The sequence below is a fragment of the Plectropomus leopardus genome, chromosome 5, assembly GCF_008729295.1.
Source record: "Plectropomus leopardus isolate mb chromosome 5, YSFRI_Pleo_2.0, whole genome shotgun sequence".
Lineage (NCBI taxonomy): Eukaryota > Metazoa > Chordata > Actinopteri > Perciformes > Serranidae > Plectropomus > Plectropomus leopardus.
In genome coordinates, this window is record NC_056467.1 from 19,396,099 (window position 1) to 19,417,817 (window position 21,719).

Genomic DNA, 21,719 nt, shown 5'->3' on the forward strand with positions numbered 1-21,719 from the left:
ACACATAAACAACCCTAATGGAGTGTTGTACCCTTCTTGCATCATGCCACTATCCCCCCACAGCTCTCGTTTCCTGCAAACTGCTGGAGAAGTGGGAATTCCTATTTTTAAAATGAATGATTATAGCTGTCAAACCAGACCAATAAGCTCTCTGCACGTTTAATAACTGCCCTTAAAACAGTGACGTGATCCACTATCTTTTGCTCAAAGATTGAAAGTGCAGTGAAGACACCTGCTGGACACTGAGAGGACAGGCTGTTTAGAGGAAACGGAAAGCGAAAGTTGAAGCGTTTAGAGGAAGTAGTGAGTCAGCAGGAACAAGGTGAAAAACAAATGGAAGATTAATCTGGGCTGGAGAAGAGTCAAAATGAGGAAATATACAGCTGTGACAAAACATGGGAATAACACATATTGCATGTTCGACAGCCTGACTCTAAACTTTGCAAACAAAAGTTCAAAACTAAAGATTGTCTGTCTTTAGAAGATCCTGCAGAGAGTTTCCCAACCTGGGAGAACACACTCAAAACTAAAATGCAAAGTTAAGAAATACAGAAATGTTTTGCATTTTAAATGTGATTAAAATTAACAGTCATATACAGAATCTCTTTGTTCAAACTGCTCACAGAAACAGAACCTGCAGGTAACAAGTTGGGAACCAGTGGGTTGGAGGCAGCATCAGGCTGGGATCGAGGTTGGACCATAATTGTGACACTACCTTAAACATTTCCTGCTTACACCTAGTCAGTAGTTTCCAGCTTTTTTCCTTAAGGGACCCTTTTTCAATCTTTAAGTACACTGATGACCCCTGACGAAGAGACATTTTTTGTGGTTATTTCATGTTGTTTTCAAAGCATAACAATAACAGAAAAAACTAAGAAACTGTACAATTAACCCAAATAACAAATGCAATTTTTTTAGTCATGATTCTCTGTATGTATTTTTTTTTTAAACAATTTATGAAATTATTTTTTGACAATCATGCATACTTAGTAGTTTTTGTTTTGTTTTTCTTAAAAATTCAGTGTGTTTTTCTCCCTCATGCTTTGCTGGTGTTCCTCCAGCTCTTGTGTTGTTTTAACTGTGTACTTTTCTAATGTAGGACGAGACTGTTAAGCAGAGAGTGAAGACTCTAGAGCTTGTGTTCAGGTCTCCTCCGGCCCTTATCCTCAGATTTTATATTTATAGTTTTTATCTTGAATTATGATCTTAACTTTAAAATAACAATTTAACTTTCGTTTTCTTGAAAGAATTTAAGAAATATACAGTGACTGATGATCAAACTTGAATATAGCTGAAAAAAAATAGTGTTACTATTCAAGAACTACATAATAATGTGAATGCTGTGAAAGCACACAAATACACCGTTTCCTGTAACATAAAAAAGCAAAAAAATCTAAAGCTTTGTGCAAAAAAATGGTTCTTTAACCCAGATCACTGCGTAAAAACTATAGTTAAATCAAAAAAGCTTTGCATAGACATTTTAAATCACACTTAAGTTTTACTATAAACATGAATGAATCAAAATTTAATATGTACCAACATGGAACCATCTTTGTTTCAGGATTTACAGCACTCAAATTTAAAACAAGAGACACTGTAAGTCTTCCAGTACACACCTGACTTTCTCCTCCGTGTCTGTCAAGGTGATCTGGTTTGGAGCATGTACGTGAAAAAATTTGAAAATCAGACGCTGGGCTGAGGGGGTAAAAGTAAAATTAGACTTGCAAATTAGCTATTGCTAGACAGATTTGACATCGGTATAATTAATGACAAGCTGAGATTCTGTACAGTTCGAGGACATACAAAAAGAATGTTTCAGTGACTGAAAAAAAAATTGACAATATTAATATATTTATATTAATACCAACAAGGCTGTTATTTTTTTATGTTCAAGTTCAGAACATTAACCGTTTGTTTAAAATTGAGGGTAGTAGTCACTGTCTTATGGGTAGTGTCCTGTAGGGTCGTCCATCTCATCTCCAGTCACCACCTTTCTTTGTCAACCCCCTCTGTGGCTCAGGATCTTTCCAGTTTCCTCCAGCACTACTCACCAGTTTCCAGGCGATCCGAAACACGGTGCTCACATGGAATGAAAAGAAAAATTCACAAGGAATCTACACAAAGAAACAAAGCTGCACTTGGCCTCTTTTTTCCCTGTATAAAAAAAAAATGTAGTATAACTGCGACCCGTTCCCCTCCCGACCTCTACTCCAAGACATTTTTACCCTCCGAAAAATCATACAGAATACAGTACATCACGTTTTGTTTAACTTCACTTGAACTGCAAAACGAGAGGGCGGGGAACAGAAATAGGAAATTACCAAGTCTACACTGAATATGATTCTCTGTGGATCCACACAGAAATCAGAGGGAACAGTTGAACTGCATTTTTTTTTTTTTTTGTAGTGGCGTCCAAGACAGCTAAACGACGACTCCCCTCCCTGCCTAATTTCCACAAGTCCTCTTCGCCCCAGCAGCGAGGGCCAGGGAGGCAGATAAGGATGGGTGTTGCTTAATCGTTCTTCTTCTCCTCTTGTGGTTTGTCTGTGATGGCAGCAGCTGCAGCGGGAGCAGCGGGATCTGCGGCTGCCGCTGCCGTGTTGTCCTGGATGTGGTCAACTCCGCTGGTGCCAAACTCGTTGACCCTGTTGGGATCGACCCGATAGATCCAGCGCTGGTAAAGGTAGATGAAGAACACCACGTCTGCAGGAGAGGAAACAAGAGGTTAGATCAGTGAGAAACAAGTATAATTCAAACCATTACTCCCTTATTAGCCGTTTATCATCAAGTACAAGCATATTTAGTTATAGAGGATAAATCCAAACCAAACTTTGAGCTGGGTAATAATGTGTATGAACAGCTGGAGAGGGCTGTAAAATGCACAGCTGAAACTAGAATTACCATCTCATAGTTGTATGCCACTGCAAACCAGTCACGCTGCAGCAACAGTTTACATCCATGTTTGTCCAGACTCATATGTAGTCATGACAGTTTACAATGCTTCAAATATGGATGTTGCTGCAAAGAAGCTATAAATTCTAAAACATGGATGCTTTATACACATCTTCAACCAGGAAGCACAAACTGAACCTACAGCAGAAACACTACACATCCAAGCTTCATCAGGCTATAACCTCAAAATTGCCGTTACAGGTGATGATTTAACAAGAATTACACCCTCAAGGTTGTATACCTCTGCAAAACAGCCAAGTTGCTCTTACAGTTTACATCCATGTCTGTGAAAACTCCCGGCAGCACAGAAGATCTATACAATCAGCACACTTTGTAGGTGGACACTCAAGGTTAGCGGCACCAGTTCAGTGTCTGACTAAATGTCTTCCCAAATGTTAAAGTGTGAAAAAATGACCAGAAAGGTGTTTTTGTAGAACATTTCGCCGTCACAGTGAAGTTAACTTCTTCATTTTATCCTATCAGACATTTTTGTGAAATGTTTTTCAATTAGCATATGAATCTCGAGTTATAGCAAAAAATATGCTTTTTTAAGGTCACGGTGACCTTGGCCTTTGAACAACAAATTCTATGCAGCTCATGATGGGAGTCAAAGTATACGTTTGTGCCTAATTGGACAATTTCAGAGTGACTTTGACCTTTGATCTATGACAACCAAACTATGATCATGTTATCCTGAAATCCCTGTAGACCTTTGTGCCAAAGCTGAGGAAATAACCTTAAGGGGTTACTGAGATATTGCGTTCACGAGAATGGTGCAGAACATAGGTAAGGAAATACAACCGCCGAAACATGATGAGGAATAAAAACTACAACATCCAGATCAGGGATGACGTACCATCTCTAAGGCATCCTATCCTGTACATCATGGGCATCTTGATGACAAAGGCAAACAGGTCATCAATAAAGGTATTGAGAGCCTTGTAGGTGAGCATCCTCCATGGGAGGTGGGCTACAGACTTCATTTTGTAGTTGATGAAGAGCTGCGGCGTCATTGTAATGAAACCTGAAAACCAAAAACAGAGTGGTGAGGAAGTATAAACAATTTTACAGCAGAGGCAGTAAATTAGACAGCAGGCAACGTGACTGAGGTAAGTCTATTAATACCCAGCACATTAGCAGAGGCTATAGGGATTTGGATATGTAACCATGATGCAAGTGTGAAAACACTGTGTGTGTATATGTACATCCACTTAGAAACAGGATAATGAAGACAGACAATAATAATCAGCTTTATCGCTGGCCTTCAAAAATAAACATAAAACATAAACAGGAACAACAATCGTCAGACAGCAGAGAGTGAAATTAACAACACTTTAAGAGAATAAATATAAAAATAGATACAGGGAGCACGCTAAGAATGAGTGTAAGAAAATATGCTGAATTTGAACTCATTCTGCATATAAGGGATAAATTATAGTCTTAACAAAGACATGTAAAACGTGCCTCTGTGCTTCATCTCAACCTCTTTCACACAGTTCCCAGTAAATCAGTGGAATAACCTTTCAGCCACCGCTTGTGATTTTCCCTATTCATGCATGCACTACATTCAGGAACATGCACCTTTTCAGAAATGCCATGGCAATACTGACTCCAGCAGACAGAAGTAATGCAACACCTGTGGATGCCAATTGCCATAATAAGAATAAGAAGAAAGGGCGAGTCTGGATGTACCCAACGGAAGACGCCTTCTATCTTACTATATAAAAATGGATGATCATTTTAAGCCCCTTTCACACATGTGTGAAAGGAGCTTAAAATGATCATCCATGTAAACAAAATCTGTTAGGATACATTTTACTTGCATATAAAAACTGTTGCTTTTACTCTCGAACATTATTCACTTGTTTTATATTGTTAGAAACTCTTAATGACAAAGATTTAAAGTCTTCTGCAATAACTTTTTTTAAAACTTGTAAGCTGTATTTTTATGATGCAATTTTTTTCTGTTAAAAGGCCTTAACACTAATAATAAGACACATATATTTTTATGTTATTGGTAATAACATGCTTCAAACGACATAATAATCATCAGGATTATTTGTAATGGGTGAAATTCTCTTCTTTCTCACAGTTACACTACATGTTTTTTGTTTTAGCCCATGCATAAGCAACTGACAATTAATAAATACGATCCTCTGAAACAAAAAGGACACACAAGATTATAAGTAATAAAAGTGGTGTAAATAAATGCTTCAGACATACTTACCAAAGGTTAACAAGAAGCCATAGAGCATGCTGAGTACCCATGAGTACCAGCCTTTGTGCTCTACGTACAATAAACTGTAGACCGCATAGCAGCCAAACAGAGGGTAGAGCAGCCACGACAAGTACTTGAAAGCCATCTGTCCATAGAACAAGAGAGAAAAGGTTTTATCAGAAACAGTAATAAGAAATCAGGGCATCAACATGTACCAGACACTTAGATTTCATGCTTATTAAGACGCTTTCAAGATAACTTTCAGCCTGATTTTTGGAGAATATCCTTTCATATTCACGCATGCATAAAGTATCAAGGCAACTAGTACATATGTGGTGGCATGTAGAGGTAGGTTTTATGTATAAAGATTGCTATTAAAGTGACATTATTAGGTTCAGTGGTAGGTTTAAAGATCTATGAACATGAAGTCTAATGAAGAAGAGCTTTAGAAATCAAAAAATTGAAAGACGGATAAACAAAATTATATAGAATGTGTGTAGCAATTATGACCTCACAAACTCAAATTTAAGACGCTTTAACGACTTTTAAGGCCTGAAATTGATTAAATTGAATTGAAGACATTTTAAGACACTGTAAGGACCTACAGACACCCTGGAAACATACCTAAAATAAAATATGACTAATAGGTTTGTTTTGATGAGACATGCTCATGACATTTTATTCTTCCCGTTAGAAGAAATGGGTATTTATGTGTGCCCTTCTCCACAATGAAACACTTGTCAACAACAGTCAAAAGCATTAAGGAATTATTACACATTCACTGAAGTAAGAGTGTGTCATCTCTTAATAATATATTGTCCTTTTAAATGTATTTTGAAAGAAATGTCCACTATATGCGATTTAACTCACATCGTCGTAGATTTTGGTTGAAGACTCCACGTATGTTGACTTGTCTTTGAATACCAATCTTGGCAGCACTCCTGCGATTTTGTTCTCTCTGTCCAACTAGAGAAAGACAAATAAAAGTGGTTACTAGAATATGGTAATAACAACACAAATGCAATATGTAATGTACAGATACAACAAGTTATGATTTGGATTTACAAAAGGTAATACATGTGACACTTATTATCATCAAAGGTCTTCTCTAAAGTCAGTCTACCAGAGGAGTCTACTGGTTTTCTTTTAAACCAAACTTAGTCTCAACACATTCAGTGCTTAAGTCCAACTTTTCTGTTTGAAGAGGAATTCAGTAAAACAGGCGGCATTAAGTTGGTCTGAAATATATTATCATGATTTTTAAATGACATAGGTTTTTTGGGATTTCTACTGGGTTGAATTAAATACTTTTCATTAAACAATATTGTGCATGAAAAAACAAGCAATCTTCTGACTTACCCTGACGTCCATGACCTTGGTGATTTTCCACAGGTCAATAAGAAGGCCGATGAAGACGCTGACCTGCACCACAAAGTTAGTTTCGTTGTCCAGGATGTACAGCAGCACCACCAGAGACTGAAAGACTCCGAATATGATGGAGCGCACGGAGAGGCCTTCGAGAGACTGTCTGCTGTTCCAGAACTGGATATCTGAAGAGGAGATGGTAATGAGTGGAAGTTGAGGGGTTGACAAACAGTGCAATCCGTTTTTTTATGTTAAGTCCTTGACACAGACTGGCTGTTGTGATCTTACCATTCTTGAAGGCAAGAAACTCAAAGATGCTGTGCACAATGGAAACAACAATAGTGAGTCCCAGCAAGTACGGGTTGGTTTCCAAAAGGGCCACCTAAACAAAGAGAGTGTTTTTAATCTAGAGTTACAGATGTAACAATCTCAGTTTTTATGTTTGATCAGAAAATCCACAGATTACATTAAGCTGCAGCCACACAACAGGAAAAAAAAAAACTACCTACACAGTGGATTTTATATTTAAAACCTGTCCAGGTATTAGAACTGAGAATCATAAATAACTAACAGCTTGTTTGCAAATACAAGACTATTCTCACACGAAAAAATTGAGATGGAGGGCTGGAAATGCTGAACTCATGTTTGATTCTATCCTTACTAAATGAAGAAGTGTTTTTTCCCACAACTTGACCAATTTGCCAGGTGTGGACACAATCTTCCTTAAAAATGACCTCGTCGTCCAGACCTACTGATGTTATGTGGCGAGCCACTGAAAGTGTATCAGAGTCTAACGTGAAGTATAACTACTTGTTTGTTTGGATGGTTCCATGACTGAAACGACGGCTGTCTTGTTTGTGGCCAGAATCAGAATCAGAATCAGAATACTTTATTCATCCCAAGGAGAGTAAATGTGGTTGAATAAAGCCCTCTTTTATATTCCAACTCTGTACATGGATGCGGCGCTGACGTCAGGCTCAGGTTACTAGGTCCCGTTATAGGGGTTTCCATAGGGCGTTTTTCATTAGTCGATTTGAGGGTCTAAGGACAGAGGGATGTCGTATGCTGTAAAGCCCTCTGAGGTAAAATGTGATTTGTGATAATGGGCTTTTTAAATAAAATTGACTTGACTGGGTAAAATTGGCTAACTTATGCTATTATTTTCTACCTACTACATCAACTGTTCCCATAGGTCTGGTGAAACACCTCAAAAAATCTTAAAATTAATTTTATAAAGATACACCTGACTCATAGTAACTCAAATAAACTACTATAAATACAGCGAGTCTCTATGTAAGCCCCAAAATAATAATAATAATAATACAGCATACTGTTTCTGTTTCATTACAGATCATCTATCGGTTATTTCTCTAATCATCATAATACACGTTTCTAAATAAAGGCCATTATTATTTAAACTTGCAAGAAGAAACCCAAAAGCAAACCTACTAAAAATAACATCTCATTACATCTAATACAATAACTTTTCCAGCTATCTGTCTCTGTGACCCTTGACGTCTTACCTTGACAGAGTCTTGGTCTTCATCAGACTGTTCGTAGGTGTCCTCAGGTAGGAAGTTCCACGGTGAACGTGCATTTTGTGCAGCGTACAGCTGCCAACGCCACAAAGACAGTGGGCAGTAGGCCAGGCGCAGTGGGAGTGATTTTAGGGTGTCGTTGATGGGATAGTAATCCTTTTGAAGGTTCCAGTAGTCATTGAAGTACACAATTGGATAGTAGTCGCCACTTACCGCATCAAACTTAACATCTAGTGACAGAAGAGTTGAAATGTCAAAGATGGTTTGACAAAAAAAAAGAACTTCAAAGAAAACAAGACTTGTTAAACATCTTTTGTAGTTGGGACCTTTTAAGGATTACAGCATTATGCAGTAAATGGCAAAGAGGTGAGGGGGAGGAACTTACGTTGGTCTAGAGGAGGGGGAACAGAGCCTTTGACCCAGGCAGTGTGGTCATCCACCATGTTGATGGTAAGGTTTGGATGCCAATGAGAGATAATCTCCACTGGACCGTGGCTCTCTGCTCGCTGTAGGGAAACACATGTCAATGATGAGCTGAAACAAAATCTAAAAAAAGCAGTTTGTCTTCGCTGCTGTAACAACTACAATTCCTGTTGATGACGGAACCTATAGAAACACAAACCCAACGAGTCATCTCACTGATATTTTTTTCCTGATGATTTTAATTTTCCTTTTTGTAATATCTGTTTACATTCTTTGCTTACAGTCTTTCCCAGGAATGGCTACAATAGGCGTTTCTGTGAGATTTATTTGGAAATCAGTGTCATAGAATAAGGATAACACACTGCTTTGCGATCAAAAAGGACATCATGTTCACATTCATAATAGTCACTGTACAGTGGCTGACCGCCCCTGGATTTCTGAGTCAAATAAAAACGTTGAGTGCGTTTACGTGAACATGACTAGCCAGTTTATGAGGCTTATCCTGGTTTTAATCATCCTCAGCATTTCATGTTTACATGGAAGAGAGAAGATCGGGTTATTCATATCCTCTTATTGATTGACTGACAGTGTATTTGTGAAGGCTCCTGTTATGTTTACAAAAACAAACCAGCAATGGAAGATGAGAGTGACAAGAAATATTAAACTCTACACTGTACATTTACGTCCACTTGACAACCTAACTGCTAATTTCCTCTGTGCTCTGATCGCCAACAGAGCACATCTGCGTCCCTCTTAACTGCAAACACACTATGTAGCTTCTCACTTAACTTTATTCACGAGGACAGGTACACTATTCTCATAACACTTTCCTCCACTTTGACAGTTGTCAGCCTGTCAACGTCACTACCACAGCGCATGACAGGGCACCAGTGGATTAAGGTGTGCAGCCTCTTTTCTTTATGAAAAGACAAAACTATTTCTTTAGTGCTGCCATCATTGTTTGTATTTTTCCTACATCACTTGGCTGAAATTGTGCCAGCTATACAGCAGCTCTCAGATGAGGTCTCATCCGGGTTTCTAAAAACAGGTTATGGTGTTCTATACATGCTCAAACACAAACGGGATACAACAAAAACCCGATCATAAACAGCTTACGTGTGTCCATGTAAATGCATGATATTTTTTGAGAATCTGTGACAGAGAAATCTCATAATTATACAACAAAAAAGTAATTAATTTATTAATTAATTAATATAAGTAATTTATTTTTACATAAAGCAAACAATATTGATTGGTTTTATTGTTGTGCTGAAGAAGCATACGGTTGAAAATAAACTTTTTGGTGCTCTCTGGTGGACAAACTATGCAGTGTTTTTTGCCATTTCTAAATGACATCACAATTAGTTTGGCATTGATTGAGTGCAATTTCTCCTTACCAGCTATCATACACACTGATACTGACATACATGCAATAAGCTTATATTTGTGGCGTACTGACCTGGCCCATTTATTGCTCCAGCTCTACAGAGTAAAAAATAATTATTTAAAAAAGTAGTAAGTAAAACAAAAACATACGAACCTTGATCATTTCGGGATCTGCTTCCGTTTCTCCTGTTAGTAGATTCTTGGTCTTCAAAAACTTTCTTCTCTTGAATTTATTCAGCACTGAAAGAGTAATCAAGTAAAGGTTAATGTATGTATGTATAATTCTTTTACAAGGTTCCCACACATTTTTTAACAATGACTTTTCCTTTTTTTTTTTTTTTTTTTTTTTTTTTGTCATTTACTTTTTATTGGTTTTTAATTTTACATGTAAACAGACAAACAGTCAAACAATCTAACAATGACTTTTCCATAAGTTTCCATAATAATTTACCCCGTTTCCATGACTTCCATGAATGCTCTGCCCTATGACAGGCATTGTAGCAAAAACATAGCATGGAATATGTAGTGAAATGCATCTGTGTCTACACAGACACAAAGCCGTAATATTGTCTGGCCTGTGGCAGGTGAGAAATATGTGCAAACACTGTTGCATCTGTTGAGCAGCCTTTTGGTTGTCTTGGTGCTTTTTCTCTATAGCATGGCTGACGAGAGCCTCTTCCCCCATGCTGAAATCCTCTAACATTTCCATGCATAGCCTGCATTCAGCGCAGCTAGGTTCTGCTTCTCTCTTGTGCTGTGCATTATACTGGTCATATGAAAGCCACACATTATTAAACGCTACCCTCAAGCTTTTGCAAGCACTTATTTACTTCCCTCAATTGTTAAGACATTCCCACCGCCAACTAGCTGCACACAACAATCATGTGATGCTTGTGGTGCTTCAATGATCACAGAGTGCAGCGCTAGATTTCAAATTTCTAATAGAATAAACATATTTTGAGTAACTTAATACATGTTTTTGGATTTTTATGAACATATTTTACACAATACCCAAAATGATGTATACTGTATACCAAAATGTTCAGTTAATTCCAAACCATTTCCAGGCCTGTAAAACAGTTTTTCTATTTTCATAACTTCTTCAAGAATGTCATAACTGGGAACCCTGAGAATTATTACAACCTTTGTTTAAGGTTTGTAATCTGTACGTTTTCCACAAGCACTTACTTCGTGTTGCGTGAACTGTTGCTAGTCTGCGATACTGCCCCTTGCGTTTGGGATCTGGGTGGAATCCACTTTTAGTGAAGTAGACGTGCATGTAAAGGGAACCATTCTGCTGCACTTTCTGCAAGAGCACACCAAACAGAAAGAAGTATTAAAGTATCAGACAGATACACATCCACATTACAAATCCATCAAGTCCAATAATAGCTCGCCTTTCACTGGCATCTACCTCATTTCCTAAACTAATGCCCGTTCCCTCTATCTACTGTTTGTCAACTCTCTCAAACACTGCACCTCCGCTACATCCTTAGTCATCCTCACCTCTGGGATATCCATCTCCTTATAGTGTTCGTAACAGCCGTCCCCGCTTTCCCCCGTGGTCCAGTCTCCATAGACCAGGTCCCTGTGGAACCAGAACAGGGCTTCTGTGTTGTTGAAGTCGGTGAACACCTCCTCCTGGGACACATACACGTACAAGTCCTGCAGGCATGATGAGAAAATAAAGGTGTTTATGACATTACAGAGTCAGGGGAGACCAAGCAGGTTAGTATGGCAGGGACAGGTAACACTGGTTTGCTGTCACAATACTTCAAGGGATCACAATGAGAGGGCTGTTTATGAACTCACAGCTTCGATTCTAGTAATAACAGCTGCCCGTGCAGATAAAAGCAACAGACAGATGGGACAGGCGTAATACCATGAGGGTGTCCTTGGGGAACAGGTTCCTGCTGGGTACTCTGGGTGCCCCGGCTGGTGTGTTGGGGTCTGGAGTAGATGGCCCTCGACGGAACCAGCTGCTGATTGCCCAAATAATGAAGATTCTGGAGGAACAAGTGAAAACAGAGTAAGAGGAAGACAAGATTTAGTAAGGAAGGAATTAGAGAAGAGATAAAAACATATATAAAAAGAGAGGAGCAGTAGGTGTGATGAGTAGGATTAATACTTGATTATTTGTCTGCAAACAGAAAAATACTGGGTACATTATCATGAAAAACCTTGTGAGACAAAAGTATTTTGTTTTGACTATTTCCCTTGTTATCAGAACAGCTGCTACAGGAGAGTGAAACCACAAAGAGGCTAATCTGATCAAACTGTATCCAGTCAAACTGCATTGCATTCAGACTTTAAGAGACACTTTTTAACATCATAAATCAGTGACAGGTCAAAAGAAACAAACTTAGAAGTGAAAGAAGAACAGAGCACTATGTGGCTTATTAGGAAACAGTGTGAAATGTTAAAAAAAATAAAGAATGGACATGTTCTTTTTTTGTTTGTTTGGGGTTTTTTTGTTTTTCATTTGTATCAGTTTAACTGACAGCCTCTCTTTGAGTACTTGTGGTTTTGTCAAAGTTACACTTCCGTCTTTTATAAGTATGGGTTAAACTGACATACAAATGATGCACTTTCTGCCCAATATCATAGTAAAGATTTATAAAGGGGGACTCTTTGTTACACCTGTTTTTAGTTCACGTACAGGCTGCGGCTTGGTGCAGTGCAGAACGTGCACCATGCTCACCGAAAAATGTACACATCCACTTTAGACAAGATCTTAGACTCTCATTCTTCAGTGCAAAGAACTGAAAACAATCTTAAACCATCAATGAATTTTCACCTGTTTTTAACCAATCTCTCTATCCTGTGCAGCCAAAGCTCAAACCTTTTCTAACTTATCATATATGCTAAAAGCTAAATTCAATCACAGCCAGGCAAAATGACCTCAGCGAAATTCTGCAACTCTCTGACTCATTTATTCACACTTTTGCATATGTGTAGTTCTCTGTAGTATTTGTAGAAGGAAGAATTTTCATTTTTATTTTATTGCAGGTCACAGTTATATTCCAGAACCAAGGGAATCACTTAGATTAGGTGCTGCAGTGTAGGAATATATAGAGAATTGTGTGGTAATTGTTTTTTGAGAACTGGCTTAATAATGGAAAATGATTACTTTGGAATTATATTTACAATCCTATGTCAATGAAGTGAATGAAGTTTTTATTCCCTTTCCACCAAAATTAGCATATGAATGCCATTTTTAAATGACACAATAAATGCTGAAATAGGGGACGGACTGCTTTGCCATTGCCAGTAGATCTGAGCTGTATATATGGCTCTGAGGTAATAGTATGCCTTACTATTATTTTTACTGGTGCGTCACGTTTGACGTCACAGACAGGCCGGAAAATAGGTTATGCAGGAAAAAAGCATGGAGGCCAGTGAAAATGTTAGGGTTATTAACTCTTTTATGTCTCTTAGATATTCAATCCCTCTTTCACTGCTAACTAAATTTGGATTAAAGTTGAAGTGCTGCTTGGCCTGAGATGGACAATATTACTTGGCAGCCAATCATTCAAGCTAAACTTTGCATAAGGTCAAGTCATAATACCATCATGTGTTGAAATATTTGATGCCAAACAGTACTATTTCATGTGGGGTTCTGACCTTAAATGGGACTATTCCTGGTTAAATAAAATAAATAAAATAAAAATATCTTTTTTTAAATCTAATAAATGGCTGCTGATTGGCTGGCAAACCAACTGCTTTGCTAAGGCAGGGGGAACCAACAATATATTTTTTTAAGACTATGTGCCCAAAAAAATACAACACTGGTGCCACACATGTTCCTCTTTGATTGAACATTTTGGTGCACAATTGCTCCTGAGGTACCTACTGTTTGGTTATAAAGAAAGTTATCCCTCAAAATCAAGTGATTCCTGAATTTGCAAAACATTAAAATGCCCTTAAAACTACAGTAACACCAGAAATGGATCCTTCATGTGACCGCTGTGGGCTAGATCCAGCAGCATTAAGCCATATGTTCTGGAGCTGCCCGAGTACATTCAACTACTGGAACAACATCTTCCAGACTTTATCGAGAATTTTGCAAAGATCTATTGATTCAGACCCCTTGGTAGCAAATCTGGGAGTTACAGAGTGTAATATATAATATATAACAGCCTGGAACATAATATGGTATCATTTGTCTGTCTACTGGCGTGAAGACTGATCCTAATTAATTGGAAACTGAAGACAGTATCAACACATATAAACCTTATGAGAGACGTAATGAAATATCTGGAGCTAGAGAAAATCAGGTTCTCTCTGAAAAGACAAGGGAAATTTTATAAAACTTGGCAACCCTTTATAGATCACTTCAACCACATCACATCTACTAGGAAGAATTAGAGTGGTCCTTTAACAAGGACATAAAGGAAAAGAATAGAAAATATGAGTTCAGTAGCATCCCCCCGACAAATATTTTATTTTCAAAATTTTATTTATTTTAATTTCCTATTTTTCTTCTTATTATTGTTATTATTATTTAAAGTTAATTTTGCATATATATTTTATTGTTTTATTATGTGTTAGATACTATACATTTATGTGTATGTATGGATGTAAATGTTTGTCAGGGCTGATTGATTGTGATTTTAAGGTATTACTTTATATAGTTCAAAAAGTCAATAAGTAAAGTTGAAAAAAAATGTATGCTAGACAGCTAACATCAACCACGGTCAACTAACACTTACCACAAAACACTTACACTGCAGAGATCAGACAGGTAGGTCAGATCATAAACTGTGACGGTGAAATCAACAAAAATGCCCACATTCTGTCGATTACTCGTACTATTTTTTTGGCACTGATTCTGTTTGCTTCTAGACATTTTACCTGATTAAAGTCTGTGGACCAAGACGACATTAATAAAGCGAGTAGAAGTGATCGATATCGATGTCCATCACACTCAGAAAGTCACACTTACAGAACTGAACATTTGAAAATCCTAATTATACGACTGTTTAGAGTTTAAGAATAAAGTTACCCTTGTGCCTGTACAAAAACAGACACAGAAATTCGTGAATTAACTATCTGTCTTGTTTGTAGGTGCTACTATTTACACATAAAAGCTGAGGAAATGGAAAAGTCAAAATTGGGTAAAAAGCAGAGTGTACAGTGCACAGAGATCCGGAGCAGAGTTCAGACTTCAGCTGAGCTGCAAAGTCTTCATATGGACTGTGACACCCCCACAATATATCACATCATGTATTTTGTTAATATCACACTAACAGTATCAAAATAGGCTTTTATGTGTGGGCTGGCTCTCTGCTTGTCAAGAGAGGACAAGCCTGCCAGATTGAAAAACAAAAAGAAACACTCACCTGAAGAGGACTCCTTTGATGACCTGCCATGCATTAGGTGCTTGTTGTTGCTGCTGCTGCTGCTGCTGCTGAGGATCCTGTGCATTTTCAGCCGTCTGCACAGCTTGGCCATCTGCTGTTGCAGCGGTCCCATTGCTGCTCACCTACAACCAGACAGACACATGGTCAGTGTAGCCAAAGAAAGTCACAATGACGGCACAGAAATGGGATCATGTGATGGAGTATGTCATCAAATGAAAACAGCTTCACTGGCAGTGAAAAGGAGCCATTCATGTTCTCATTACTGAAAGCCAAATGTGGTGATATAATGATACAGTCTAATCTATAGAGAACTGATTCACTCTCAAACTACAGTCCAAACTGGGAGTATATAGTGCATCTTAAAGGGTTAAAAATGTAGATAAGGAGACAAATTCATGCCAGACTTTGATTATATGTTAACCTTACACAACTGCTTAATTGCCCGGTGACCTTTGTGGAGTTCATCTACACAGAGTTCTGACTAGTCCTTCCTTGAGGTGAATACTTTTGCAATTACATCTACAGTATGCTTAGTAAATTGCAGGAAAAAAAAACAGATGCCAAATATATCCACTTCGGCTTCTCAAAATATGAGGATTGGCCATTTTTCCCTGTTGACCTGAATGTAAATTGAATACATTTGGGTTTAGACTAGGGATGAAAACCAGAAGTTTCATCACAATATCAAACTGATACTTTGGGCAATAATACAATATTTCAGTGTTTCTCACAGATATGTTGATACGTTCACACCTGATTAGATCGATAGATGAGAGGAGGTATTTGCAGATTTTTGTAAGTGAAAGACAGTTTTAGGCCCAGCAGAATAACCGGTTTAGTTTAACTTCTAATGCGTTCTGCTGTGTGTCCCTGCCGCTACTGCGCTATAAATAACCCAACTGTGTTTTAATACAGCTCTTAGTCAACAGTCCAGTTCCACTAAGACTATGGCGGGGCAAATTAGACTATGGCGGCCCGCCATAGTCTTTGTCATTAATGGGAAACGCTGTATTTGCTGGCATCACATTGTCTGCCACAATAGGATTTCGAAAGCATTTAGGGGCCAATATCCTCGATTATTTTTACTCGGCTGCTTGGTTGCTACTGTCTGCCTGGCGATCGGCCACTAGCACAATTTGAATGTTCCAGAAAAAGATGAACTTGGATGGAAATGGTGACACAGACATAAGATGGGGATTTACAAATTGCGGAAAATCCCAAAGATGACATGTATCGCTGTTTTCAATTTGCATCAATTATCATCAACTGGATGTATTGTTGCATCCTACATTAGACTGTTCTGGTCAGACAAAACAAGCTTTTTAAAAAAATAACTTAGAGCTACAACGGGCATTTGTTTACCCTTTTTTTTTAATTAAATAGACTTTTTTAAAATAAAATGTAATCAAATAATGTTCAACAGATTAACTGCTGAAAATTGTAATTGCAGCTCTACAATAATTACAAATTACAAGACAAAAAAAAAAATCAGAGTTCCTGCAGTTAAAAGGAGGCTCGATTTAGGACTTATTGAGACTTTTTAACTGCCACTCAGACTAAAATTTAAGGCCAAAAAGACAGACTTCAGGTTAGGGAGGATTTTGCCCAATTGTTTAAGTTTACATGAAACCTGTTTTTTTATCCACTTAGTGGCAGGGACGAAGGTAGAACAAAACTGGGAAATAACTGGCGGTTGCTAGCAAGCTTTCAAGGAGATTTTGTGTTTCCCACTCTACCTCAATTGTTTAAAAAAACAAAAACATTTTGCATATAAAACACTGAGCCTCTTAAGCATTTGCCAGTTTCAGCCATTAAATCTTGGTAAAAATACCATTAGATTCAGGTTTTCATATGTCAATCAGTGTACAGTGACAGTTATTTAGTTAGCAGACAGTGGATCCTCCACTCTGAGCATCCTGGCCAGAAACAGGAGGCATTTAAGAAATTATTTTAAAGAAAATGTTACCAATTATTTCAAGATTCTAAAATGCAACTCTGGAGAAAAAAAAAGATCAATAGAATCCTACTTCTCATGTATCGCATTTTAAGACTTCTAACAGATTGATTTAAGACTTTTAAATATCAATTAAGGCCTTATTTTCAGATTAATGAATTTAATTATGCCTTGTAAGACTTTTAAAGGATCCACAGGACATTGAAAGACGAAATACAAGGGGCAACCAAGCCAAGACATTTCATTTTTTAAGGAAACTATGGGTTCCTTAAATTAATCAATCATAACTGATACTGACTTTTATGCAACTACCATAAAGTCTTGACCTAACAGAGCCTTCATACCATGCCATTATCAGCATGCCATGTTTGCATATTAAAGATGAGTGAAATGTGTCATTAGTTTGCTTCAGCGTGTCCATATAGCCCCCCGTCCCTCCAGCCAGGCCACATTCTATTCAAGTGACACAATACACAAGCACATGCCAAGTCATGAGACTCATTCACTATCTAAACATCTAATCTCCCTCTTTGTCGCCAACACAAGGGAGGCCAGAGATTGGCCTCAGGAAATCAACACATCGGGATAAAAAATGTTTTCAGCTCAACAGGTTATTAAAGCACCAAGAGGGCCAAGAAATGAGTGAACAGAGAAAATGTCTGTGAAAAGCCATTGTCCTAGCACCATCACAAACTGAACTTCAAGGCCATGAAATGGCTCAAAAATAGAGCTTTTCATCCCCGCTGCCATGTCCTGTTGTGTTAAAATAGAAGCTATTCTATTATCGGAGACATGGATCTCTGTCTCCTGGAGGGATCAACGTAATAACCATTACAACAAAGATCACCAAGACACTCAACATGACAAACAGGGTTATCTGCTCCAGCCCCAAGATAATAATTTACAATTTCCACACACTAAACAAGGATTAACAATTAACCACCAATTCAGAGGTACTCAGTAAATACTTCACACTGGATTCAGATAAGTCAGTCTTTCACAGAAATGTGGAGACTGCTCTGGTAATGTTTACAGTATCTCGGACAGGAGGAAGCAAGTCAGTATGTGATATAAGGCATATAATAAGGATATAAAAGGCATGTCTGCGTTGAAGGCTAAAGATGCTTTCTGTCTGAGCTATGATGCTTGTTTGCAAACATTAAAGATGGTCTTTTCACATTAAGAGGACATTTAGTACAAGGAAAATTCAAATGGATTTTATTTTAGACATAATGACACTGACTTGTTCATGTGGGCTGTGATGGGGCCAGTGCAGTTACACCTATACCCAGCAAAAATATCAAATATCAACTGAAAAAACAAAGAGCACTAGTGGCCTCTTAATGCTTTCACTAGATTACCAGAGATATTTCTCCCAACTGATTCACCAGCAGTTTGCCTTTAGAGCAACATAACTGCCTAAACTAATGGCGCATTTATCCTGAGCTATTTATTCATAAAGTGAGTAATTTAACGCATGTTGTACCCTTGGCCTAGATTCCACCACTTGTGTATTACAATTAGATTTCATAGAAGGCTCTCGGCATCCGTTCAATGCTTTAGCAACATTTAAACGGGGATTTGAGGGTATTTCCTACATGACATTTAAAAAAGTGGAAACATCTGTTTCCTGAAAAAATCTCAAATTGTTGGAATCGCTAACTTATTTGATAACTGATTAGTTTTAGGTATTGTTTAAGAAAAAGGAGTCAGTATTCATGGATTCCAGCTCCTTAGTGCAACTACTTTTTTGGTTTCTCTAATCCTCTTTCACAGTAAACTGAATGTCTTTGGGTTGTGGACAAAACAATACATTTGATAACATCATGTGTGACTTTGGCCATTTTTTCTACCATCTTCTGATACTTCATAGATTTAAGAACTAATTGATTAATTGAGAAAGTTTTTTTTTTTTTTTTTAGCTTTATCTACCATGAAAATAATTTGTTGCAGCACTTATGGAAATACCTTTAAAAAGCAGCACGTTGTTTAACAGTCTTCTGGGTATTTCAGCATTTTCCATAGAATTATTTTTGCTTTGTCTATGCTCAGCTCTGTGACTTAAATATAAGAATAATGACATTGAGGCTGAAGTTGGGCCAAAAATACTCTAGATATAAACCCAAAACCTTAAAAAGCAACTTAAAGAAATTTGTTAATCAACATAAGTTAAATGAGAGTAAAGATAATAAATATTTGCCACTTGCTACAGCTTTGCGATATCCTTGTTTGAACACATCAGTACTTTGTATACAGAAATATTTTTGAGTGTGTCTAATCAAAAACTGACAGACACTGAATCAATCACAAGTAGGGTTGCAGCAGTATACCATAGTATTAAAATGACAGTTATCGTACATTACAGAGGGCTAAATGAGACTACAGAGTGCGGCTTTACAGCTTTTATGTGGTGACAACATGAAATCATGCCACTGTAGCTTGTTCATGGCCTTACATTAGTGCACTATTGCATTAAGGCCTGTAAAATCTAAAAGTGGAGTTCATTTGTGTAGATTATCTTGCTGAACAAAACGTGTACGGATCATCAATGTTTGTTCACCTCAAAGCTTTTTTCCGCTACAATCCAAATCCAATCCCATAAACTTTTTGACAAGGGAACCACAACAACAAAAAAATGTCATCCCTGGAGCACCCTGTTGACCCAAGGCAGGATTTTGGACATTTACATCTTTATTTTATTAATACATTTACTTATTAAGTACACATACTTCCATTTAAATAAATGTTATTCTATTTTTATTACCTTATAAGTAATTGTAAATTACAGTGCTGTGCAAAATCTTAGGCCACCATAGATTTGTTCTTTGAGCAAAGCCATAACATATATATACTATATATATATATATATATATATATATATATATATATATATATATATATATGTTATAAGTTTTTTTCCTTATTTAAGACACAAACAAAGAACACAGAGAACGTGCATTGAAGCAAAAAAAGTCAGAACAAAATGGCTTCTTCAGACTGAAGTGAATATCTAGTGTGAGACATGGAATTGTACAACCATAACAAAATGTAGCGCCAATAATCAACATTTTGAGCATTTTGTCAGGTGTAAATACATCAGTAGATTAGTTTTGTAAATCTCATACTGTCTGCCCAAAAGAGATCAGGACATGCACTGTGGACACTGAGGGTCACACTACATACTTGCAACTTCAGCCTGTTACAGTTGTTGTGTTCTAAAATATTTGTGTTTTTAATACTATAAATATATTTCCTGTATGTTGCACTTAAGTAAAGAGATCACTGAGAAATAAATGATCATTATGACCTTGCTAAAATAAAAAAGTTTAATGTGGCCTAAGACTTTTGCACAGTACTGTATAATCATAATAATAATAAATAAATAATAATAATAATAATAATTGTGTAATACCATATACCGTGATACCGTGAAACTGCGATATTTTAAGAGGCTGTTAACACACCGTGAAATTGTCATACTGTTGCAACAATAATTCACGAGAGAGGCGGAGGTTTGATGATTCACTTTGACCTCTGGTACCTTGTGACATTTGGCACTCCGGAAATAATTGCTAGTTAAAAAGATACCATCCCAAATATCTTAAATAACTGATTTACAACAATTTAACAGCATTTTCCAGAGTTAGCCCAATTTAAGAACGTCTACACCTGATTCATCTCACTTGTCAATGTTAAGACGAGCCAGACCTTTACCGTGACGCGTACAAAATGTACATAGTCCCTAAAGTTTTCTGTGTAATGACTGTAGATAAAAATGTAAGTGACACGGTTAAATGGTTAAAAAAACAAACGTGTGTTAGCTAACTGGCCCGGTTAGTGAAGCTGCGTTGTTCAGATTCAGGCCTTCTGATAGCTAACTGACACATTGCAGCAGTCAGCTGGCTCACACCGACACACATGGACACAGCTAATTATCGTGTCACTTTTGTGTAATTGTACGTCTTCAGGTGAAATTTCACGGTAAACGCCGCTCTCGGTTTGGCACATCTGCTCGCCAACAGACCGGATTTCTTGTTAGCGGCAGGAGGGGGTCGTTTTAAAACCAACCGGCACTGACAACGTCACTGAGGCTCGTGTACCGATCGGTGGCACGTTTATATGTTAAAGGTCTCACACTCAACGCTCACACGGATATAACGACCCCCTTCTCGTGGACGTGAAAAGTGAATAAGATAGTGAAGAGTGTCATTCATTTTACCTCGCCGTTGCTCACGGTAGCTTTAGTTGCTTCGCTCTCCTGCGTCGCCATCTTTCCTTGTCTCTGTCGCGCACACACCACACCACACTGCTGCCTGGGAAACTACGCGCCGTCTCGCGAGAGGAGGGTTTGTAGCGTCATTGCAGTGACGTGCGTCTTCAGGGGGAGTGATAAAAAATGTGAGGGTGATAAATATTGTAAGATGTTTTTTGTGACAGGGCTGATGAAACAGCATGAAACACCGTATTTAGTCATGCATCTTCGGACGTCTAACCCAGTAAAATGGAAGCTTTTTGAAAAC

General features: G+C 37.7%; 1 protein-coding gene across 1 annotated transcript; it reads right to left on the reverse strand.

Moving 5' to 3' along the window:
- Positions 1 to 1,478: 1,478 nt before the first annotated feature.
- Positions 1,479 to 21,494, reverse strand: clptm1 (CLPTM1 regulator of GABA type A receptor forward trafficking). Its single transcript, XM_042487197.1, has 14 exons — positions 21,419 to 21,494; positions 15,225 to 15,367; positions 11,765 to 11,888; positions 11,389 to 11,547; positions 11,071 to 11,188; positions 10,037 to 10,122; positions 8,459 to 8,579; positions 8,059 to 8,303; positions 6,824 to 6,917; positions 6,530 to 6,720; positions 6,041 to 6,136; positions 5,180 to 5,315; positions 3,809 to 3,976; positions 1,479 to 2,703 (listed from the first exon to the last, which is right to left on the reverse strand). Exons 1-14 carry the CDS (start codon positions 21,467 to 21,469, stop codon positions 2,513 to 2,515), a joined length of 1,923 nt encoding a protein of 640 aa, XP_042343131.1. The 5' UTR covers positions 21,470 to 21,494; the 3' UTR covers positions 1,479 to 2,512.
- Positions 21,495 to 21,719: the final 225 nt, after the last annotated feature.

Excerpts from the sequence above, each read along its gene's own strand:
- clptm1 (XM_042487197.1), bottom strand. The coding sequence starts at position 21,469 with ATGGCGACGCAGGAGAGCGAAGCAACTAAAGCTACCGTGAGCAACGGC. Across the intron at positions 8,304-8,458 it reads TCCCCCTCCTCTAGACCAAC|ATGTTAAGTTTGATGCGGTA; the intron begins GTAAGTTCCTCC and ends TTCTGTCACTAG. Across the intron at positions 3,977-5,179 it reads TGGCTTCTTGTTAACCTTTG|GTTTCATTACAATGACGCCG; the intron begins GTAAGTATGTCT and ends TTTGGTTTTCAG.